This window comes from Microtus pennsylvanicus, chromosome 2, assembly GCF_037038515.1.
Source record: "Microtus pennsylvanicus isolate mMicPen1 chromosome 2, mMicPen1.hap1, whole genome shotgun sequence".
NCBI classification, from domain to species: domain Eukaryota; kingdom Metazoa; phylum Chordata; class Mammalia; order Rodentia; family Cricetidae; genus Microtus; species Microtus pennsylvanicus.
Window position 1 is genome coordinate 90,375,846 of NC_134580.1, and position 22,530 is coordinate 90,398,375.

General features: G+C 36.6%; 1 protein-coding gene across 1 annotated transcript; it reads right to left on the bottom strand.

The window, feature by feature from the left end:
- Nucleotides 1–19,701: 19,701 nt before the first annotated feature.
- LOC142844310 (olfactory receptor 4F21-like) lies at nt 19,702–20,637 on the bottom strand. Its single transcript, XM_075962643.1, has one exon. It carries the CDS (start codon nt 20,635–20,637, stop codon nt 19,702–19,704), a length of 936 nt encoding a protein of 311 aa, XP_075818758.1.
- Nucleotides 20,638–22,530: the final 1,893 nt, after the last annotated feature.

A 22,530-nucleotide genomic window follows, 5' to 3' on the forward strand; every position in this document is an offset into this window, starting at 1 on the left:
GTTCAAGTACAGTTAATTGACTAAAATTTATTTCATCTTTATTTTCCTTAATCTACTGACTAGTGACTTCTTTTTAAATCGATAGTTCTGTTTTGTTTGCTTTTATTTCTTTTACTGTTATATCTAGATGATAGGTATGGATGCTTTTGGGCAACATCAAAGGATCACCAATTGAAAATCATTCAGGGATAGATAGTAAGTTGTAAGCCATCTTTGGCTACTGGAGTCTTTGTCTCAAAATTCAAAGCAAGGAAACAAACAAACAAACAAATAGTTAGGCTCTGGAATTCTTTGCACTAAGTATCCTGTTCATTCCAAAGTCTCCTTTGTAATGTCATCACTAATTTTATTAATTCTACTATGATACTTTCCTTTATTCAATGTGTTTTACAAAAAATAGCTATATCTCTCAATATCTTATGTAGTAATCATATTAAATATACTTTTCTTGGGACTGTTGCAGAATATCATTATCTTTATCATGGTCTTTTTTGCTATACATTTCTACATTTGGCTTTCTGACATCTATCAGTTATATACTTTTCCATTTGTCATCAATAGAAATAGTATTTTCTCAGAATGTGAGCAGAAGTGTGTTAGATTAAATAAAGCAATATTTACCTTACTTCAGAACCAAAATTTTTATAGACTAGTTGTTTTTCATTTCCTGTATTTACTTCCAAATAATTATCTAATCAATTCCTTCCTGTAGACTTCCAAGGCCATTTTTGCCTCTATTTCTCTAGTTTTTTTTATCTTGATTAAAATGAATGATAGTATTTTATTTTTTCTTCCTATGTTTAAATCATTCTACAGAATGTTTGTAAAGCTCTCTATTTATCAAGATCAATGTAATTTTTTTCAACCTAATTCTTGGGTGTATTTATTGAGAAACTATTTGAAATTCTGCAGCCTTTGAATAAAACTTAGGTGAAATGCCATAATATTTCAGAGGACTTTTCCACTATGGTTACAAGACATGAATATAACAATGGGTTACTAATTTTTAAACCAATTTATAGATTTATATTTATGACAAAATGAAGCATTTAGAAGTAATTTACTCAATGTGATTTAAATGTAATTTTTAAATGTCAACTTTGGATTTTAAGTGAAATATTAAAACTAAAATGTAAAGAAAAATTGATTAGAGTTATAGATCAACAGTATGTCTTGAAATAGACAAGAATCTAATTCAGAGAATGCAATTTGAAAGACAAGATTTAAATTTCAGTAATCAAGTTCCAAATTACAGGACTACCTTAAAAGTTAAGAACAAAGGAATATTATGTCAAGACAATTTAAGCAAACATAAGAAGATTTTAATAGTCTGCCCAAAATAAGGCATAAAAGAGCATAGTGTGTACATTATATTAAAATATTATTTTTATATATTTGATACTCTATATAAACTGAAAATTCAAAGTAAAGTAATAAAGCAAGACCAGACTCATGAAACAATCATTTCCATGACGAATAATTCATGTATAAACTTCTAAATTCCTGAACAGTAATGTATATATATATATATATATATATATATGATGGACGAACACAAGGTGGATAGCAGGCAATTTGATTAAATATATAAGGAGCGGTTGAGCAGGAAAGACAATATTATTGTGCAATGGTTTAGAAAGTTCCCTAAGCTTCTATTAAAGCAATGATAATTTTATCAAAAATATGAATAAATTGTTGAAAAGACATTTCAAATTATATAAAAGTACATAACCACAATTTGTGAAAGGCCTCTTACCCACTAAGTTATTGTGACAGCCTCCTGTAGTTGGAACTAAATAACTATTTCAATTTATTCTTTCCAGTGTGAGTTGTTCTATTATTATAGTATTTTTTCAAATGAGAAAATATGAATCTAAGTTAATGTATAGAATATATATACACATATATATTTGAAATTACCAATACCTAACAGAGAATAAGTACTAGATAAGTTTTATCCATCATAAAAATTGGTAATATATAGGAAACTATTCTATACCTTTTTATATTGGCAACAATAATTTAATTTCTGAGATATATGACATATTGTTTTTATTTTATGCTTTTATATTTAGAATGAAAGGAGAAAGAAGAGTCAAAATACTACACATATTTATTTAAAATATTATTTATTTGAAGAATATTTTAATTTCTCCCAATTAAGTTTCAACTATGAGGAAAGAACCCAAATGTTACAAAAGAACTTGAGAAAGGCGTGCTGGCAAAGACCTAAAGACACAAAGAAGTAGATTACGAAGAACAAAAACACAGAACAAGGGGTACAAGATGACACTAGAAGATTAGAAAATGGGGCTGTACCTACCCAAGCAGGCATTGATTCCACACTCAGCGGTTGTAAGGGATGAGAAACACAGGGAGAGTTATTCCTTTTCTAATTCACCACTCATCATTACAAGAAATGGCACACACATACTTATCAACAGGGAAACAACCATTTAATACAACTGGGAATACTGTTCAATATCTATGTTATAAATTTTCTATATGAACTATGACTTCTATAAATATTGCCTTTCCCAAGAGTCAGCTATTAACAGATGCAGAAGAAATTGTTGGAAAATTGACTGTTCTATTTGATGAGGAATCATTATGTGGCTCTGGTAATATTTTCTTAATTTTGATATCTGATGTATACTGAGTTATTGAACTTATCAAAATAACTACTAATACCTGTTTTGTTTTTATTGTTATTATAATGCCCATTTTTAAAAAAAATATAGAAAAATGTAACACAATTATTTAAATATTTATTTAATATTTATACCTAAGTGGGGTTTCATAGTCTTCTAAAACCTTTTCCTAACTTCTTTGATCATTTGCCTGGACAACACAGTAAAAGTTATTGCTTGAGATTTTTTGTTAAATTCATGATCCAATCCACTATGACGAGAGAATAAAAACTCTTTAAAATAAATCTGTATTCTTAAAGCATTGGTATTCAATGTATCAAATCATTTTTGTAATGTGTGGGGGAGGCAGTTGGAGGTTACTTAGAGGGGCAGAAATGATTCAGAAATGATTCAAAAGACTTACATCACCAAAACTACATCAAGTCGTATGACAGCTGGGAACCTGGAGCAAACCTCAAAACCTACAGAGAGCTTAATAGGTTAAAGAGCATCCTCTAGTTGCTTCAATGAATCTGACCTTCTTCTTGTTAGCTTACTGATCTTGATTTGGTTTCTTCTCTGCTTCCTTTGGGATAATTAGCTGCTGTCTGCTTTTTCCAGGCATCAGGAATAGTCTAAGAGAATTTCTTACTTATGTTTGAGCAACATGCTATAACCTTACTGTTTATATATTCTTGTGGATTGAAGAGTACTTGTGAGTCTGTTTAGCATTAGGGACTTCCTGAAGCTATATGAGTTGTTTAGCTCTGTCTTAAGGACTTTCCCTGTAGTGTTTTACCTCCCCTTAGAACAGTGAATCTCAACCTTCCTAATTCTGCCAATATTTAATAATGCAGTCCTCAAGTTGTAACCTACAAACATAATATTATTTCATTGGTACTTCTAACTGTAATTTTGCTATTACTATGACTCATAATGTAAATATAAAATCTAATATTTTAAAATAGAAAATCTAATATTTGACCACAAAGGGCATCCTTTTGTTTCATATCCCTATATACAACCTCCCTTAAGAAATTCCCCTCCAACATGCAAGGTTTTAAATGATGAGGAAATAGTTATACAATTGGAGGGTCTTTTCTCAAGGGCATCCCTCCCTTTATTCTAATGCCTATCAGGACCCTCAATCGCCTTTTATCTTTCAGCAAAGCCGTGTATGTAGTCTAAAGTGTTCCAGTGGTATTTTTCTCTTCCAAATGGACATTCTGGATTTCTTTCCATCTCATTTGTTCTTTTACACTGCAGATCTTGATAAGAATGATCACTAATACTCATGTCACAGTGAATATTACAATGTACTGAAATCTCCCATACCAAATAAATAGTTCACTGATTTTAAATTGAGCATCAGGTAAATTATTAGGATAGGCAGAATGCAGTCCACCTGTACCCCCTTTTTGCCAAGATGTGGTGGTATAGAAGTTTAATACCAGCACTTGGGAGACAGAGTCAGGCAGATCTCTGTGAATCAAAAACAGCCTGGTCTACAAAGGGAGTTCCAGAACAGCCAAAGATACACAGAGAAACCCTCTCTCAAATAGCCAAAAATTAAAAAAAAATAAATAAAAGAAATAGAGTTTAAAATAAAGCCTTGTATAGATGGAATATGCCTAGAGAGTCTGGATACTGTATGTTATTATGTTGTCTTTGAATTGATTGACACCTGAGGAAGAAGCAACAACTGCTAAATATTTGAATATAAATGCTGCTGGATTAATAAAACATAAATATTTTGTAAATGCTTTGACAACAAAATTGAGGTCAAAAGATACGTTACTTTGGAGAAGAGATTTTTGTTTTTGTTTCCACAGGAAATGAGAAGCTCTGAATTCATTCTGGATTAAGAAAAATAATGTTTGATCAAGGAAGACCCCCTGACATCATGATAGGAGCAGATGCCCCAGACGCCTAAGTTCTACATCCAGAACTGCTTTTGTCATGTGATAGAGCATCTCTTGGGTAAATTCCCAAGAGTGGTATTGCTGGGTCCAGGGGTAGGTTGATCCCGAATTTCCTGAGAAACCGAAACACTGACTTCCACAGTGGTTGCATAAGATTGCATTCCCACCAGCAATGGATGAGGGTACCCCGTCCTCCACAGCCTCTCCAGCAAAGGCTATCCTTGGTGTTTTTGACTTTAGCCATTCTGACAGGTGTAAGATGATATCTCAAAATTGTTTTGATTTGCATTTCCCTGAATGCTAAGGAAATTGAGCACGACCTTAAGTGTCTTTTGGCCATTTGAACTTCTTCTGTTGAGAATTCTCTGTTCAGTTCAGTGCCCCATTTTTTAATTGGGTTAATTAGCATTTTAAAGTCTAGTTTCTTGAGTTCTCTAAATATTTTGGAGATCAGACCTTTGTCTGTTGCAGGGTTGGTGAAGATCTTCTCCCAGTCAGTAGGTTGCCTTTGTGTCTTAGTGACAGTGTCCTTTGCTTTACAGAAGCTTCTCAGTTTTAGTAGGTCCCATTTATTCAATGTTGCCCTTAATGTCTCTGCTTCTGGGGTTATACCTAAGAAGCGATCACCTGTGCCCATCTGTTGTAGGGTATTTCCCACTTTCTCTTCTATCAGGTTCAGTGTGTTCAGATTGATATTGAGGTCTTTGATCCACTTGGACTTGAGTTTTGTGCACGGTGATAGATATGGGTCTATTTTCATTCTTCTACAGGTTGACATCCAGTTAAGCCAGCACCTTTTATTGAAGATGCTTTCTTTCTTCCATTGTATACTTTTAGCTCCTTTATCGAAAATGAAGTGTTCATAGGTTTGTGGGGTAAAATCCGGGTCTTCTATACGATTCCATTGGTCTACTTCTCTGTTTTTATGCCAGTACCACCCTGTTTTCATTACTGTAGCTCTGTAATAGAGTTTGAAGTCAGGGATGGTAATGCCTCCAGAAGATCCTTTATTGTGTAGGATAGTTTTGGCTATCCTGGGTTTTTTGTTTTTCCATATAAAGTTGATTATTGTCCTCTCCAGATCTGTGAAGAATTTTTATGGGATCTTGATGGGGATTGCATTGAATCTATAAATTGCCTTTGGTAGAATTGCCATTTTTACTATGTTGATCCTCCCAATCCAAGAGCAAGGGATGTCCATCCATTTTTTGGTATCCTCTTCAATTTCTTTCTTCAATGCCTTAAAGTTCTTGTCGAATAGATCTTTCACTTCCTTGGTTAGATTTACCCCCAAGATATTTTATGCTGTTTGTGGCTATCGTGAATGTAGAAGCTTCTCTGATTTCCCTCTCTGCTTCCATATCCTTTGCGTATAAGAGGGCGACTGATTTTTTGGAGTTGATCTTGTATCCTGCCACATTACTAAAGGTGTTTATCAGCTGTAAAAGTTCTTTGGTGGAGTTTTTGGGGTCGCTTATGTACACTATCATATCATCTGCAAATAATGAAAGTTTAACTTCTTCCTTTCCTATTCGAATCCCCTTGATCCCATTATGTTGTCTTATTGCTATTGCTAGAACTTCCAGCACTATCTTGAAGAGGTATGGCGAAAGTGGACAGCCTTGTCGTGTTCCTGAATTAAGCAGGATGGCTTTGAGTTTCTCTCCGTTTAATTTGATGTTAGCTGTAGGCTTGCTGTATATAGCTTTTATTATATTTAGGTATGACCCTTGTATCCCTAATATCTCCAAGACTTTTAAGATAAATGGATGTTGAATTTTGTCAAATGCTTTTTCAGCATCTAATGAAATGATCATATGGTTTTTTTTCTTTCAGTTTATTTATATGCTGGATTACATTGATAGATTTTCGTATGTTGAACCAGCCCTGCATCTCAGGAATGAAGCCTACTTGATCATAATGGATAATTTTTCGGATGTGTTCTTGGATTCGGTTTGCCAGTATTTTGTTGAGGATTTTTGCGTCGATATTCATGAGTGAGATCGGCCTGTAATTCTCTTTCCTGGTTGAGTCTTCGTGTGGTTTTGGTATCAGAGTAACTGTAGCTTCATAAAAGGAATTTGGTAATGACCCTTCTGTTTCTATATTGTAGAATACATTGAGGAGTATAGGTATTAGGTCTTCTTGGAAGTTCTGGTAGAATTCCGCATTGAAACCATCTGGCCCTGGGCTTTTTTTGGTAGGGAGGTTTTTGATAACAGCGTCTAATTCTTCGCGACTAACAGGTCTATTTAAGTCGTTCACCTGGTCCTGGTTTAATTTTGGTAAATGGTATTTATCTAAAAAAGTGTCCATTTCTTTTACATTTTCCAGTTTAGTGGTATACAGGCTTTTGTAGTAAGATCTATTGACTCTCTGAATTCCCTCTGTGTTTGTGGTTATGTCCCCCTTTTCATTTCTGATCTTATTTATTTGCAAATTTTCTCTCTGCTGTTTTACTAGTTTGGATAGGGGTTTGTCAATCTTGTTGATTTTCTCCAGGAACCAGCTTTTTGTTTCATTGATTCTTTGGATTGTTTTCTGTGTTTCTATTTTGTTGATTTCTGCCCTCAGTTTGATTATTTCCAGTCTTCTACTCCTCCTAGGTGAGTCTGCTTCTTTTTTTTCTAGAGCTTTCAGGTGGGCTGTTAAGTCTCCAATATGTGCGTTCAATGTTTTCTTTAAGTGGGCACTTAGTGCTATGAACTTTCCTCTTAGGACTGCGTTCATAGTGTCCCATAAGTTTGAGCATGTTGTTTCTTTATTTTCATTGAATTCAAGGAAGACTTTAATTTCTTTCTTTATTTCTTCCTTAATCCAGGTATGGTTTAGTACTTGACTGTTCAGTTTCCATGAGTTTGTAGGCTTTCTGGGGGTAGCATTATTGTTGAATTCTAACTTTAATCCATGATGGTCTGATAAGACACAGGTGGTTAGTAATATTTTTTTGTAGCTGTGTAAGTTAGCTTTGTTACCGAGTATGTGGTCAATTTTCGAGAAGGTTCCATGAGCTGCAGAGAAGAAGGTATATTCTTTCCTCTTTGGGTGGAATAATCTATAGATGTCTGTTAAGTCCATTTGATTCATTACCTCCATTAATTCTCTAATTTCTCTGTTAGGTTTCTGTCTGATTGACCTGTCCATTGGTGAGAGAGGAGTGTTGAAGTCTCCTACTATTAGTGTGTGCGGTTTGATGGCTGCCTTGAATTTTAGCAATGTTTCTTTTACGTACGTTGGTGCTTTTATATTAGGAGCATAGATATTCAGGATTGAGACTTCTTCCTGATGAGTTGTTCCTGTTATGAGTATAAAATGTCCCTCTCTATCTCTTCTGATTGATTTAAGTTTGAAGTCAACTTTGTTAGAAATTAGGATGGCCACACCTGCTTGTTTCTTAGGTCCATTTTGCTTGATAAGCCTTTTCCCAGCCCTTTACTCTGAGTAGGTGCCTGTCTTTGTGGTTGAGGTGTGTTTCATGTAGACAGCAGAATGTTGGATCCTGTTTTCGTATCCAATCTCTTAGCCTGTGCCTTTTTATAGGTGAGTTGAGCCCATTGACATTAAGTGATATTAATGACCAGTGGTTGTTAACTCCGGTCACTTTTTTAGTAGTAGGGTTTGTGTGTTTCCCTTCTTTGAGTTGCGCTGGTGAAGGGTCTCTAGATGTCTGAGTTATTGTGGTCTTTGTTGGACTCCTTGGTTAGTGATTTTCCTTCTATTATTTTCTGTAAGGCTGGATTTGTGGCTACGTATTGCTTAAATTTGTTTTTATCCTGGAAAATTTTGTTTTCTCCATTTATAGTGAATGAAAGCTTGGCTGGATATAGTAGTCTGGGCTTGCATCCATGGTCTCTTAGTTTTTGCAGTACATCTATCCAGGACCTTCTGGCTTTCATGGTTTCCATAGAGAAGTCAGGTGTAAGTCTGATAGGTTTACCTTTATAAATAACTTGGCCCTTTTCCTTTGCAGCTCTTAATATTCTTTCTTTATTCTGTATATTTTGTGTTTTGATTATTATATGGCGAGGGGATGTTTTTTTTTTTTTTGATCCAGCCTATTTGGTGTTCTGTATGCTTCTTGAACCTTCATAGGTACATCCTTCTTCAGGTTGGGAAAGTTTTCTTCTATAATTTTATTAAGTATATTTTCTGGACCGTTGAGCTGCACTTCTCCTTCTTCTACTCCAATTATTCTTAGGTTTGGTCTTTTTATTGTGTCCCATATTTCCTGAATGTTTTCTGATGAGAGTTTGTTGCACTTGCTGTTTTCTTTGATCAGTGCGTTTATTTTCTCTATGTTATCCTCAGAATCTGAGTTTTTTCTTCTATCTCTTGTATTCTGCTGGTTATGCTCGTTTCTGTAGTCTCTATTCGTTTACCTAGATTTTCCATGTCCAGCCGGCCCTCTGTTTGTGTTTTCTTCTTTGTCTCCATTTCAGTTTTCAAGTCATGAACTGTTTCCATTATCTGCTTGATTGTTTTTCCTTGGTTTCCTAGGGTATCATTCACTGATTTACTCAATTCCTCCAACTTTCTGTTATACTTCTCATCCATTTCTATAAGGGCGTTTTTTATATGCTGTTTAATGGTGTCAATCACTTTCATGAAGTCAGTTTTTTCTACTTCTTCTTGATTAATGTGTTCATGTCCTCCTGTTTTGAGGTCACTTGCTTCTGGTGGTTTCGTGTTGTTTTTCAGATTGTTGGGTGAATTCTTGCATTGGCGTCTCCCCATCTCTTCCTCCCAATATTCTCCTATGGATCTTCTTTTACAGGATCAGGTCTTCTTGCCCACTGATGTACCTTCCCAGTGATGTCACTCCCCAGTGATGTTTCTCCTGGTGTCCAGATCGGATCTCCTTGCTGCTTGGTTAGCTCACAAACAAAGGGCCCACCCTGCTTGCTGCAGGCAGGCTATGGGGACAAAGGAGCTACCGAGCTCCCCTTTACCCTCCGCTTTTGGTTAGGACCCAGCGCCCAAGCAGGCTGAGCAGGGAGGCTCTCTGCCACCAAAGAAGGGAGGGGGGGAGGGAGACAGGGGGTGGGGATATCTGAATGTAAGCTGGATGGGATAGGAAGAGAGAGGAGGTACCGGGCAGTATAGTCCCTGTAGGATGACCAGGAAGTGTAGGCGGGCTGTTGGTGAGGGACTTTTTTTGTATTGTATTTGTATTTGGCATTTTGTAAGCTTCTTGTACCTTCATAGGGATATCCTTCTTTCGGTCGAAAAAGTGATCTATGATTTTGTTGAATATATTTTTTTGTGTGTTTAAGCTGGAGTTCTTTTTCATCTCCTAACCAATTATTCTTAAGTTTCGACTTTTCATGGTGTCCCAGATTTCCTAGATGTTTTGTGTTAAGAATTTGTTGGATTTAATGTTTTCTTTGACTAATGAGTCTATTTCCTCTATAGTATTTCAGCACCTGAGTTTCTTTCTTTTATCTATTATATTCTGTTGATTATACTTGTCTCTATTGTTTCTGTTCATTTACCCAGATTTTCCATATCCAGAATTCTTTTAGTTTGTGTTTCTTTATTACCTCTATTTCAGTCTTCAAGTCTTGAACTGTTTGCTTCACCTGTTTGATTTTTTTTCCCTTGGTTTTCTTTGAAGGATTCATTATTTTTTCCAATTTTTTGTCTTTTCCTCTTTCTTTAAGGGATATTTTTGTTTCTTCTTTAATGGTCTCCGTTATTTTCATAAAGTTATGTTTAAAGTTGTTTTCTTCTGCTTCTTCTGGGTTAGGATGATCAAGTCTTCCAGTTGTGTGATCACTGGGTTTTGGTGTTACCATGCTGCTTTTTAGGTTGTTGGTTGAATTCTTGCATTGGTGCCTACCCTTCTCTCCAAATGAGGCCAGCAGTGTCTTTGTGTTGTGGTTCAATCCTTGCAGTGGCTCTCTGAGTGGTTTGTGGGGTTTTTTTTTGTATACACTGTACTGTCAATGTCTGTCTCAGAATGCCTCTGAGGTCTCCATAAGCCTGATCTCTTGGTTGTCTCTCCTAGTTTACTCTCATGGTCCTCTCTTTTGGTCCCCATAGTTTTGTTGTATGCTCTTGGTCCTCTTAGTATTGTAGCAAGCTCTCAGCTCTTAGGCAGGATGGGGCTAGTAGCCTACAGGGTTCAGTATTCATGGTTGGGTTTTGGGGGAGTCTGCCTGAAAGAAACCCTCCTGCTGGGTGACTAGAAAAGTTGAGAGAGTTGGTGGAAGGGCCCATGGTTTTATTCCACTGTGGAGGTTCTAATGACTGGGGTATCCCACTGCATGACTGTTCACTTACTTCTTAAGTCCCCTCAGTATTGGAACAAGCTGTGTTTCAGATTTCCACCTTGGGAGTGGAGTGTGGCTAATAATTTGGTGGGGCCAGTGGATGATGGGGTTGGATTTGGGGGAAACTCCCTGCTGGCTGGCTAGAAAAGCCAAGCACTCTGAGACTGCTTGATTTGAGACTCCAGAGTTTTCATAACTCTCAGCATTACTATCTTCATAGGTTCTACTATGATAGCCTTTTAAGCATTTTGTAAAATATTGTATATTATTAGCTTTTAAGAAAAAATGACTGAAAAAATACAAAATATAAATGTGGTCACTTAGACAATTTTAAATATATAATTAGGCAATATTAATTGCTTTCACAACTGTAACCATGAATCTAATGCTTGGTCACTGTTCTGGAGGTGATGAAGCCTTTAGGATTTATAGCCTGAGGGAAGGAAGTGAGATCACTGGAAGTGTGTTCTTAAGAGAACACTGGGAGTCATGTCCTGTCAAAACACAGTTCAGAAATGGAGTCCTGTGAGGAGAATATTGAGATCTTGGGAGGATGCTCCAAGACAAAAGAATCTTGTGTCCTCAATTTCTTTAAAACATGGAATTGTTCTTTCAGTGTAATTTTTATGCTTCTTTCAGTTGTAGAGGATAGGAGTGAATTCACCTTAGATTGCTCATTATTGCTTTCTCTTGTTATTCAATTAAGTATTTAAGCTATCCTTTATATGGCTCTATGGAAAAACATGTTTTTGTCACATGAAGATTGTCATATCATGGTACACAGCTTGGGCTTGTGTAACATCTTTTTTTTTTTAATTTTTACATGACAACCACTATTCCTGCTCCCTCTCATCCTTCTTCTCTCTCCTATCCAATCCACCCCCATCCACTTCTCAGAAATGGTAAAGCCTCCCACAGGGAGTCAACAAAGACTGACACATTAAGTTGAGGCAGGACCAAGACCCTCCCCCTGCATGAAGACTGAGCAAAGCAACCCATCATATGGAAGGTACTCCAAAAAGCTAGCTGCTGCATCAGGGATAGATCCTGGTTTCACTGCCAGGGGCTCCCTCAAACAGACAAATCTATACAACTATTGGTCACAAGGATAGGTACTAGGTAGATACCATATAGGGTCCCTAGCTGTTTAGTCAAGAGTATATGAATTCCCAAGAGCTCTGGCCAACTTTCTCTGTGGTTTTCCCCTTCATACTCTTAACCACTCTTGTTCATATAATCCGTTCTCTGTCTCTTCAACAAGACTCTTGATCTCAGTCTGGTGTTTGTTGCTCATCTCTCTATCTGCTTCCATCAGTTACTGGATGAAAGTTCTGCGATAACAGTTAGGGTATTCACTAATTGGATTACAGTGTGCCAGTTCAGGCACACTCTCCACTATTTCTAAGAGTCTTAGTTGGGGTCATTCTTACGGATTCCTAGGAACTTCCCTAGCACCAGGTTTCACCATAACCCCATAATGGTCCTCTCTATAAAGATATCTCTTTCACTGCTCTCCCACTTCATCCATTTCCCAACTCGACTCTCTTATTCTCACATGATGTCTTTACCAATCCCATACACTCTACCAACCCCCTGCCCCAAGTTTACTCAAGAAATCTCATCAATTTCCCCTTACCAGGGAGATCCATGTGTTTCTCTTATGATTCTCCTTGTTACCTAGTTTCTCTGGACCTGTGGATTGTAGTCAGGTTATCCTTTGCTTTATATCTAGTATCCACTTATGAGTGAGTACATATTGTGTTTGTCTGCCTGGGTCTGGGTTTCTCACTAAATATGAATTTTTGAGTTCCATCCATTTGCCTGCAATTTTTAGGATGTCATTGTATTATAGCTGAATAATAAAATTTTAAGAAAAGATAATTTTAGAATAATGTGAGTGGCCTACCGCAGCATGCTTTTACAGTGGAGTCTTATATCTTTTCATGTTAGATAAGTTTATTTTATGTGAACATATAAAACTACTTAATGTTTCCATAAATCTCTAATTTTATTTGGAAAAGTAAACATATGATGTTTTTAGATAATAGAACAATTAAAAACACTAATGGAATTTTCTAAAAATCACTAGTGATAAAAAATAAACATGCTGCTAATATTGAAAACTTACTAGATGAGTAAAAAAATGTCAGTAAAACAGTCACTTTGGGATGTACTTACATTACTGGAGTAATTTCATCAACCAGGTCCTCCCAAGTTGGGTGTAGGAGTCTTTTCTGTTTGTGTGTTGCTTCATTGGTTAATGAATAAAGAAACTGCCTTGGCCTGATAGGGGCAGAACTTAGGTAGACAGAGAAAATGGAACTGAATTCTGGGAGGAAGAAAGCAGAGTTGGAAAGCTACCATGGTGCCACCAGAGTCAGACATGCTGAATCTTTTTCGGTAAGCCACCGACAAATGATGATATACAGATTAATAGAAATGGGTTAACTCAGTGTGTGGGTGCACCCCTCGCGGTCCTGAGTTCTTTGCTCGTGCTCTCTCTCCTTCTGCTCCTGATTTGGACCTTGAGATTTCAATCCGGTGCTCTAATGTGGGACTCTGTCTCAGTCTCCTTCCATCGCCTGATGAAGGTTAACATATGTTTTTCTTTGGGTTCTCCTTCTTATTTAGTTTCTCTAGGATCCTGAATTATAGGCTCAATGTCCTTTATTTATGGCTAGAAACCAAATATGAGTGAGAACATCCCATGTTCCTCTTTTTGGGTCTGGCTTACCTCACTCAAGAACAATGGCAATGGGTTTTTGATCCACTGCACGTACTGGCTTTGTGGGAGCCTAGGCAGTTTGGATGCTCACCTTACTAGACCTGGATGGAGGTGGGTGGTCCTTGGACTTCCCACAGGGCAGGGAACTTTGATTGCTCTTTGGGCTGATGAGGGAGGGGGACTTGACCGGGGGAGAGGGAGGGCAATGGGAGGCAGTGGCAAGGAGGAGGCAGAAATCTTTAATAAATAATTAATTTAAAAAATGGGTTAACTCAAGGTGTAAGAGTTAGCCAATAAGAGGCTAGAGCTAATGGGCCAAGCAGTAATTTAATTAATACAGTTTCTGTGTGGTTACTTCAGGACTAAGCAAGCCTGGTGGCTGAGAAGAACAATAGGGCCTTCCTTGCAACACAAATTGATAATGTTACCTCTAAATTCTGGTTGAATCTGAAACTGTGTCCCATTGTAATAATGTGATTCTGCTGTGACCAATTAGCTATCTTATCATGTAACGTGTTTTGTTGCCAAGCCTGATAACCTGAGTTTATTCATTAGGCTTAACTAGGTCCCACATAGTGGAGGGAGAAACTGGACTCCATCACATTGTCTTCTAATCCGAGAACAAGTGTTGTTGCATGAAGAGAGGTAAGCATACATTCATGTGCACATGTACGCACACATAAATAAAATAATATTTTTGAACATTGAAAAATTCCTCTTGTTTGTAGCTTTACAGTTGTGCATACACATTTAGACAACTGTCATGACATCTGAAAATGCCAATGGAGTGATTTATTTCCTCTCATACTCTCTTTTGGCACTATATGATCAATTCATAACACACCAAGGACTCAGGCAAACAATCTTATTTGAATTTGTATAATTTTGCTTTTATTTTTAAGTTCACTTATGGTATATGCTTAAGTTGATCACTATTTTGTTTTTATTTACATATATATGGTAATATTGCATATCAGTATTTTACATAGACACAGTGTATGCATTAAAAAAACACCTAAAATCTCTTCAACTTACCATAACAATCAATTAACTATTGCTTTAATACAGTGCATTAATTTTGTAGTATTGTTTGCTATGTATAAAACTATGAACTTAGATATCTTCTTTTTTTCTCTGTGATATACTATTATTGACCACAGTTCTTCTCTTTTTCTATTTATTCAACTTTTTAAAACTTTGCATATAAGTGAGAGCACACCTTACAGTTTTACTTTCTACCTGGCTTTTCACTTAGCATAATGTTCTCCAAATCCATCAATGACATTATATCCCTCTTTTTTTTTGTTGTTTGAAGAAATTTTATTGTTTTTAGGTTATGGTATTACATGGAATGATGATATCTCTAAATAATTTAGTTCAGTATTGTAGTATGCTTAGGACAGTCATAGAAGTAAAAAAAAATAGTGAAATACATTCAGATATCCATACTATTAGAATTTATTACATAAAAGGAATATATAGCTAACCACAATCATTGATCTCTAAAAAATACAAAAGAATTACACCATTAATAATTGATTTTGACAAATGTACTTTTTTCTTCGGTATTTTTTTTTTGAGAAAAGGAAGAAAAAAAACAAAAAACAAGTTTCCACCTCCTCCTAGCCTCCCATTTCCCTCCCCCTCCTCCAACCCTTCTCCCCCTCCTCCCACCCTTCTCTCCCTCCTCCCACTACTCTCCCCCTCCCTCTCCAGTCCAAAGAGCAGTCAGGGTTCCCTGCCCTGTGGTAAGTCCTAGGTCCTCCCCCGTCTGTCCATATCTAGGAAGGTGAACATCCAAACTGGCTAGGCTCCCACAAAGCCAGCACATTGCATAGGATCAAAACCCTGTGCCATTGTCCTTGGCTTCTCATCAGCCCTCATTGTCTGCCATGTTCAGAGAGTCCAGTTTTAACCCATGCTTTTTCAGTCACAATCCAGCTGGCCTTGGTGAGCTCCCAGTAGGTCAGCTCCACTGTCTCAGTGGGTGGGTGCACCCCTTGTGGTCCCGACTTCTTTGCTCATGTTCTCCCTCCTTCTGCTCCTCATTGGGACCTTGGGAGCTCAGTCCAGTGCTCCAGTGTGGGTCTCTGTCTCCCTGGCATAGAACTTATTCCATAAACCCTATGTGTTCCATATATTTTTATATGTAATATTATGTATTTCATCCATCACACAGTATATCACATATATTGCCTTTACCTAGTAGTAAGCATTTTGAAAACAATGATACTAGAATTAGCTTTGCATGTTGCCCAATGTTAAGCTATCTAGCACAAATTTACTTGAAACACATGATTTTCTTCAATTTTTAGAGTGTTGAAATCTTCCAGATGATTATCAACATTGGATTTGCAGGTATGTATTTGTGCCAACAATTTAAGAATTCATTTCTCCAACTTTTTATCATAAGATGGTGCATCATTTTTATGCATATCTGAGAAGTTATAAATATCTAAGGTGTGATGCTAATATGGCATTGATTTTCATAGTCACATGTTATATTCCCTTTTGATTCAAGGTTTCTTCTCTCTGAATTTTGGATTAAACCATGATGTTAAATTGATAATTTTATATTGCTACTTTTATTCCATTGTATGCACTTCTATTTATCTACTCCCCACTTCAGTACATTAGGGTTGTATCAAATCTGTACCTGTTAGGAATGCAACAGTGTAAATGTTCCTGTGTTTGTCATACATACAGATTCATTTTATTTAGTTAAATAGTTAATAGTGAGCCTACTGTGTTAAATGACTTATTTGTATACTTAAAGTTATCAGTGTTTTTAACAGTGGTGTTTATATTCATGGGCCACCTGATAACAAAGCAGCCTGAAGATGAACAAGTATATGGTGGAGAAATAGGAGAGAAAGAGAAGTAGACAGGCTTGAATGTTATGCTAAGTGGCAGATCTGAAGAAGTGAGCATGTTGAGGACTAGGCTAATGTTGGTGGCCTGCTTGCCACCAAGGACCAGGATGATGTCAGGTGCTGGTCTGTTGCCAAGGGCCATGTCAGGGTATGTGATCCTACAGCAGCTGGAGTCTATGTTGATATCAATGACAACAAGAATGTCCAGAGTCTGGGCTACCACCTGTGGTCACTTTGTTATCTGATGGCCATGGCACCACTGGGGTCATATTCATGAGTGGCCTTTAGATGCCAACCAAGAAACATGATGACTTTGCCAGAGCTGCTGCCAAGGTCATGTCTGGGTCCACGACTCTGCCACAGCCAGTGTCTGTGATAATGTCCAAGGCTAATGACACTAACTAAGGCCTTGCCAATACCATGGGTCTGGGCTCTGACCTGGGATCAAATGGGTTTCCAAGGGTGATACTACTATGAATGTCATGACAATCCGAGTGGCCCGTGCTGCTACCTGGGGTCATGGTGACATCTGGACCCAAGATGCTACCAGGAACCATGTCTGGGTCCATGGTCCTAGTTCAGCTGAGACCTATGTTGATGACTGTGGCTCATGGTAACACTGAAGTACACACAGATGACTGGGGTCTAGGCCACAACCTGTGGCACTGTTGGTATCCAAAGGCAAGCTGCCACTGGGTCCAGGCTAAACTTGGTGGCCTGTATTTCCTTACACAAAGGACTATGGTGTTGTCTGGTCCCAGTTTTCTGTAAAGGGCCATGACTGGGACATATCTGGGTCTGTGACCCAAAAGCCACCAGAATCTGAGTTGCTATCTGGGACTCCTATTACCACCAAAGGCTATGTGAATGCCTGTGTTCTGTGCAGCTAGCTACTCAAGACAATGTCAGTGTCTAAAGAACCTAGTACTACCAGGGCAATACAGATCTGGTTCTTCTTTATTGTTAATCACGGCCATACTGATATTCATGCATCATTTTCTCTCAAAGGCCATGTCTGCGTGTTTGTGTGTCTGTGTAAATGTCTATGTGTATGTGTGTGCATGTGGGTGAGAGAGGGTGTGTATGTGTGTGTTTGTACGTATGTATGCAGGTATCCTAGGTCTGATTCCTTGAAGCTGGAGTTAAAGGTGTTTGTGAGTAACTCAGTGTGGATTCTGGGTTCTGAAGTTTTCTTAACCACCATGTCATCTTAGCAATCCATAGTTTTAAAGAGTCTTTAACATGGGGATACATTTTTTCCCTTCTTTCTGAGGACTTTAGTTCAAAACGGTGACATTTCAAACACAACAGAGAGGATAGGTGGTGTATTTAAAGCCTGAAAATAAAAGAAAGACCATTCCAGATATTGGAAGACACAGACTGCAGGCACAAAGTACAAATATTATAATATCCAGGATATTTGTGTGTGTGTGTGTGTGTGTGTGTGTGTGTGTGTGTGTGTGTGTGTGTGGCTCAGACCGCTTTACCCCCTTAGAAACTTGCAGCCTGTACAAGGCTGCAATTAGATGCAGCTAGCATCCTTAACTCTGAAGCTATCTACAATTGATAAGCATTTGCAAATGAGAAAGCAGCTTTATCCAAGGGAGTCTCTGCAAACCCAGCAGTCAATGACCAACAGAAAATGAACTCACTTGCATCACTGGAGGTCTTTTGTCATGGAAGAGATGTTTTTTAAAACAGCAATATTGTTATTCATGTATTCATTCATTTTTGTCCTATAGAGTTTATATATGTATATATATAGTGGCTTCCAGGTTTGTGCTTTTATGTGATTCCTGAATATGAACACCAAGTCTCTGCATCTATACGTGTTTCTTGTGTCTTGTGTTCTTTTCCTTTGTTCATTTTGCCCTATTCCAATTTGTACATTTTTGTTTTACCTTATATTATTTTATTATTGTCCCCTAGGTGACTGCTCATTTTCTAGTGTGACACAGATGGGAGGAGAGGCAGAGTGGAGCTGGAAGGAGTAGAAGAAGGGAAAACATTCAGGGTCTAAAATATCTATATTTAATATAAACAAAAAGCAAAGCAACAGTAACAATAAAAAACAACCCCAACACAGATACCCTCCTTTACCCAGTAAGATGAAAGCCTCTTTTTTTTTTTTGGACTTCTGCTATATTGTGTGCAGTGTTAATAGATTTTATCCACTTTCAAATGAAAAACAATCTCATTGCCCTTTTCTCAAATATGCCTTTTCCCCATTGCTCATCGTTTTACTCTGTGGATCATTTTATTTGTATATATGTGTATAAAGATAGTATTTGGGCTATATCTAGAACTTTAACATAAAATTCAAATGTCAGTTTTTAACCCCGTAGATGTCAGATGATTTCAGTTTCTAGGGTATGGTATCGATTCTGTTCCTTAGACTACTATACTGGCCATATCTTTGCTGGGCCAGGCACATGAATGAAAGGCCACTATCAGTTAGTAGTTTTAAGGGACTCATACAAAATAGAGAATTGGAGATTTTCAGAGAACAGAATTTTTCTTGCTTATGTAACAGGTAGTGCCACACGATTAAAGTGGAATGATTTAACATATAATTTTATAAATTACATAGCCTTTAGATTATGACCATCGGTTTACTTGGTAGTTACCTAATTTAGTGTATTAACCATCAACTCTGCTTGATGACTTTCCCAAGTTTTCTACACTGCACTTAGACATTTTCTAGGAAACAGATTGAACATATTAAAAACTGCACATTTACAAAAAGAAGAACCATGCTGGATACTTTATCTTACAACTGAAACAATTTGAAAAAAAAATGACATCTATATAGTCACCTTTAGGGAAGAACCAGTAGAGGCAACTAATGTATTGCTTCTCCACTGATGACTCTGAATCATCTTCTGAATAAGATTTTGCTTTCAAATTTTAACTCTGTGTACTTTTTGAGACAATACAACCTGAAAAGCTAGAGACACAAGACCTAAATATGGAAGCATTCATTGTAATAATTCATTTATTTACCCCCAAAAATTGATGTTTAATTTTGAACATTGTAGACTGTTTAAAAATCTATAAAACACATTTATTTATCCACAGGGTTTTTTAAAGAAAAGTACATAGTGATGTATTATAATTTCTCAAAGGAACAGAAGCAACACATTAATAGTGTGTGGGAAAGGAAATATGCTGCGAGGTAGGTGACATGTGTTGGTTACAAGGCTATGTAATATGTGCCTTAATGGAACCTTACAATATACAGTTGTCCATATGTTTTTAGAGCTCCCACATGAGATTTACTCAGCAAAGTCTGTCATAACCAACTCTTTTGTATAATCTTTGGATTGATACCCATATATCTTTGTTCCTCAATGTATAGATGATAGGATTCAGGGCAGGTGTGATAGCAAAGTCAGCAATAAACAGGTATTTATCAACTCCTGATGTGGGGAAAGGCCACACATAGAGAAATATACATGGAGTAAAAAAAAGAACAACTACGGTGATGTGTGATGACAGAGTGACAAGTGCCTTGGACAAGTCTCCTGAAGACCTTTTCCAGACAGTGATCAAAATGAACATATAGGAGAGAAGAAGCAGGAAGAAGGTCCCCATGCTCATGAAGCCACTGTTGGCAGCAATGATAAATTCAAACTTGCCTCCATCAGTGCATGCGAGTTGTATGATCCGGGGGAAGTCACAGTAAAAGCTGTCTATTTTGTTAGGACCACAAAAAGGCAGGTTTATAACAAAAGAGAACTGGGACAGGGCATGGACCACACCAGTGACCCAGCCAACAATTACAAATGAAATGCATAATTTAGGGCTCATGATGGTCAAGTAGCGCAGAGGCTTACAGATGGCTGTGTACCTGTCAAACGCCATGGCTATGAGCAGCACCATCTCCACTCCTCCCATAACATGGATAAAACACATCTGAGTCATACAACTGCGGAAAGAAATTACTCTGTGTTCTTTCAGAAGATCTGAAATCATCTTGGGAACTGTGGTACAAGAAACCCACACATCATTCAAAGACAGGTTGGCCAACAGGAAGTACATAGGTGAATGTAAATGTGAGTCAGCAATTACCAAAATGACAATGAAGAGATTTCCCACAATGATTCCTAAGTAGAGTGCAGAGAACGTCAGCATGAGAAAAACTTTAGTTTTCCAAGAACTAGAGAGTCCTAGAAGCACAAACTCAGAAACCATGGAGTAATTTAGTTGATCCATTGGCGTGGGCAGTTTCAAATCACTTGTTAGGAAATGAGGAGAAATTGTAGCTTAGCTATTAAGGGATATTTTCCACTTGTGGGGCTCTTTTATTTTCTGAATTTCAATATCAGGAGAAAAAACTCTGAGTTGTATAGCAAAAGAAAAAAATGAAAAATAATAAAGTTATCAGCATAGTACCCCTAAAGAAACACAAGCATAAATATGGTAGAGGGGGCAAATGGGGTTCCTCCTTTTAATTCTACATTCAGACATTTTCTTTTAGTAGATTTGCTTTTCAGTATTTCTGAATATATTCTATGAACTCTTTTCTAGATGTTTTCAATGTCTAATCACTTCAGGTGACAGAAAATATCCATATAGTGTGTTCTTGCTCTCTTTTGCAAATTATTATTTCATGTATTTGCTTCACTGGTGGCAAAATGAAGGTTTTTTTACCCATTTCATTTATATTTATTTTTATAAAATTATTAAAATATTTTGGCAGACATACATTAGTTATATTCATTCATGGGTGTATTATGATTATGAATACATGCAGAAGTATTAGATATACTGTTTCAGTCTTTCTACCCTCCCACTTTCTCACTTTCAAACCACTATTGATTACTATTATATAGTAATACTGAGTTTTTTTAACATTGCCACACATGATCAAAAGTTGTATATATTTTCTCTCTGTGGCATTTCCTTTAACAAAGGGTCTTTCATTTTTATCCATTATCTGCAAATGGCTCAATTTTTTCATTTGTTTGACTAATATTGTATTATATGTTGGCTATTTCAACATGTCACCTATTGTAAATAGTACAGTCATAAATACATAAAAGCATGTATCTCTTTGGTATGATGAATTTGTTTATTTAAGATAAACCCAAGCTAAAATAATGGATAAATATGGCAATTCTAGGCTAAAATTTTGAGGAACATCTATAATTCAATACAGCTGCTACATGATCATTCTCATCATGAATGCATAAAACAGAACTTTTAGCTTATTCTTGAAGAAGATTGGTTACTTTTTATTTGGTAGGTGACACTGTGATTTCATTACAGTTTTGATTAGTGTTTCTCTTGTGGTTTATGATTTAATATAGAATTTTAAATATTTTTCTTGTTTTTAATGCATATGATCGTTTGGTCTGTATATCTATATGTGTATCACGTATGTACAATTTACATTGAGGTCAGAAGAGGACATTCAATTCTCTGGCCCTGGTGTTATTACAGTCTATGGGCTACTTTATGGGTGCTGGGAATTGAACATGGGTCCTCTGTAAAAGCAGCAGGTGGTCTTTTCCATTGAGCCATCACAACATCCCCAATATAAATCATTTTCTGTATAGCATTTGGGCATCTATGTTAGAAGTGACATTCATTTTTATTTCCCATGAATTTTAATTGAGATTGCTTATTTTTTTCAGGGGAGCATTTAGCATTTTGATTATCTTAAATATAACAGATAAATGTTCATATTATTCTTTTATTTGTCCTTGATTTTATTTATGTATCTTTTTGTTTTGTGATATAAACTCTCCTTCCATTATTTGTGCTTTCACCATATTGTAGTTTTGAAATCCTATCTAAAGTTATGGCTATACCAATGATAGAAGTTTTATTATTTTTTCTTGTAGATTTTTTTTTTTTTACAATTCATGTCTTCCTTGTATATGTCTTGCTTTTTTTATACACTTATCATGGACATTCCCTACTCAATTGAGATGCTTTTTAAAAAAACATTTACTTTATTACACTTATGGTTTTGCTTAGATATCAACATTCCGTGGCTGTAAGGGTAAATATGTTATTGGTTTTAAAATTATATACCAATACATAGCATTAATTTTGTACTTCTTTTGTGTGAAGATGTTTAGCAATCCCATTAACACTTAT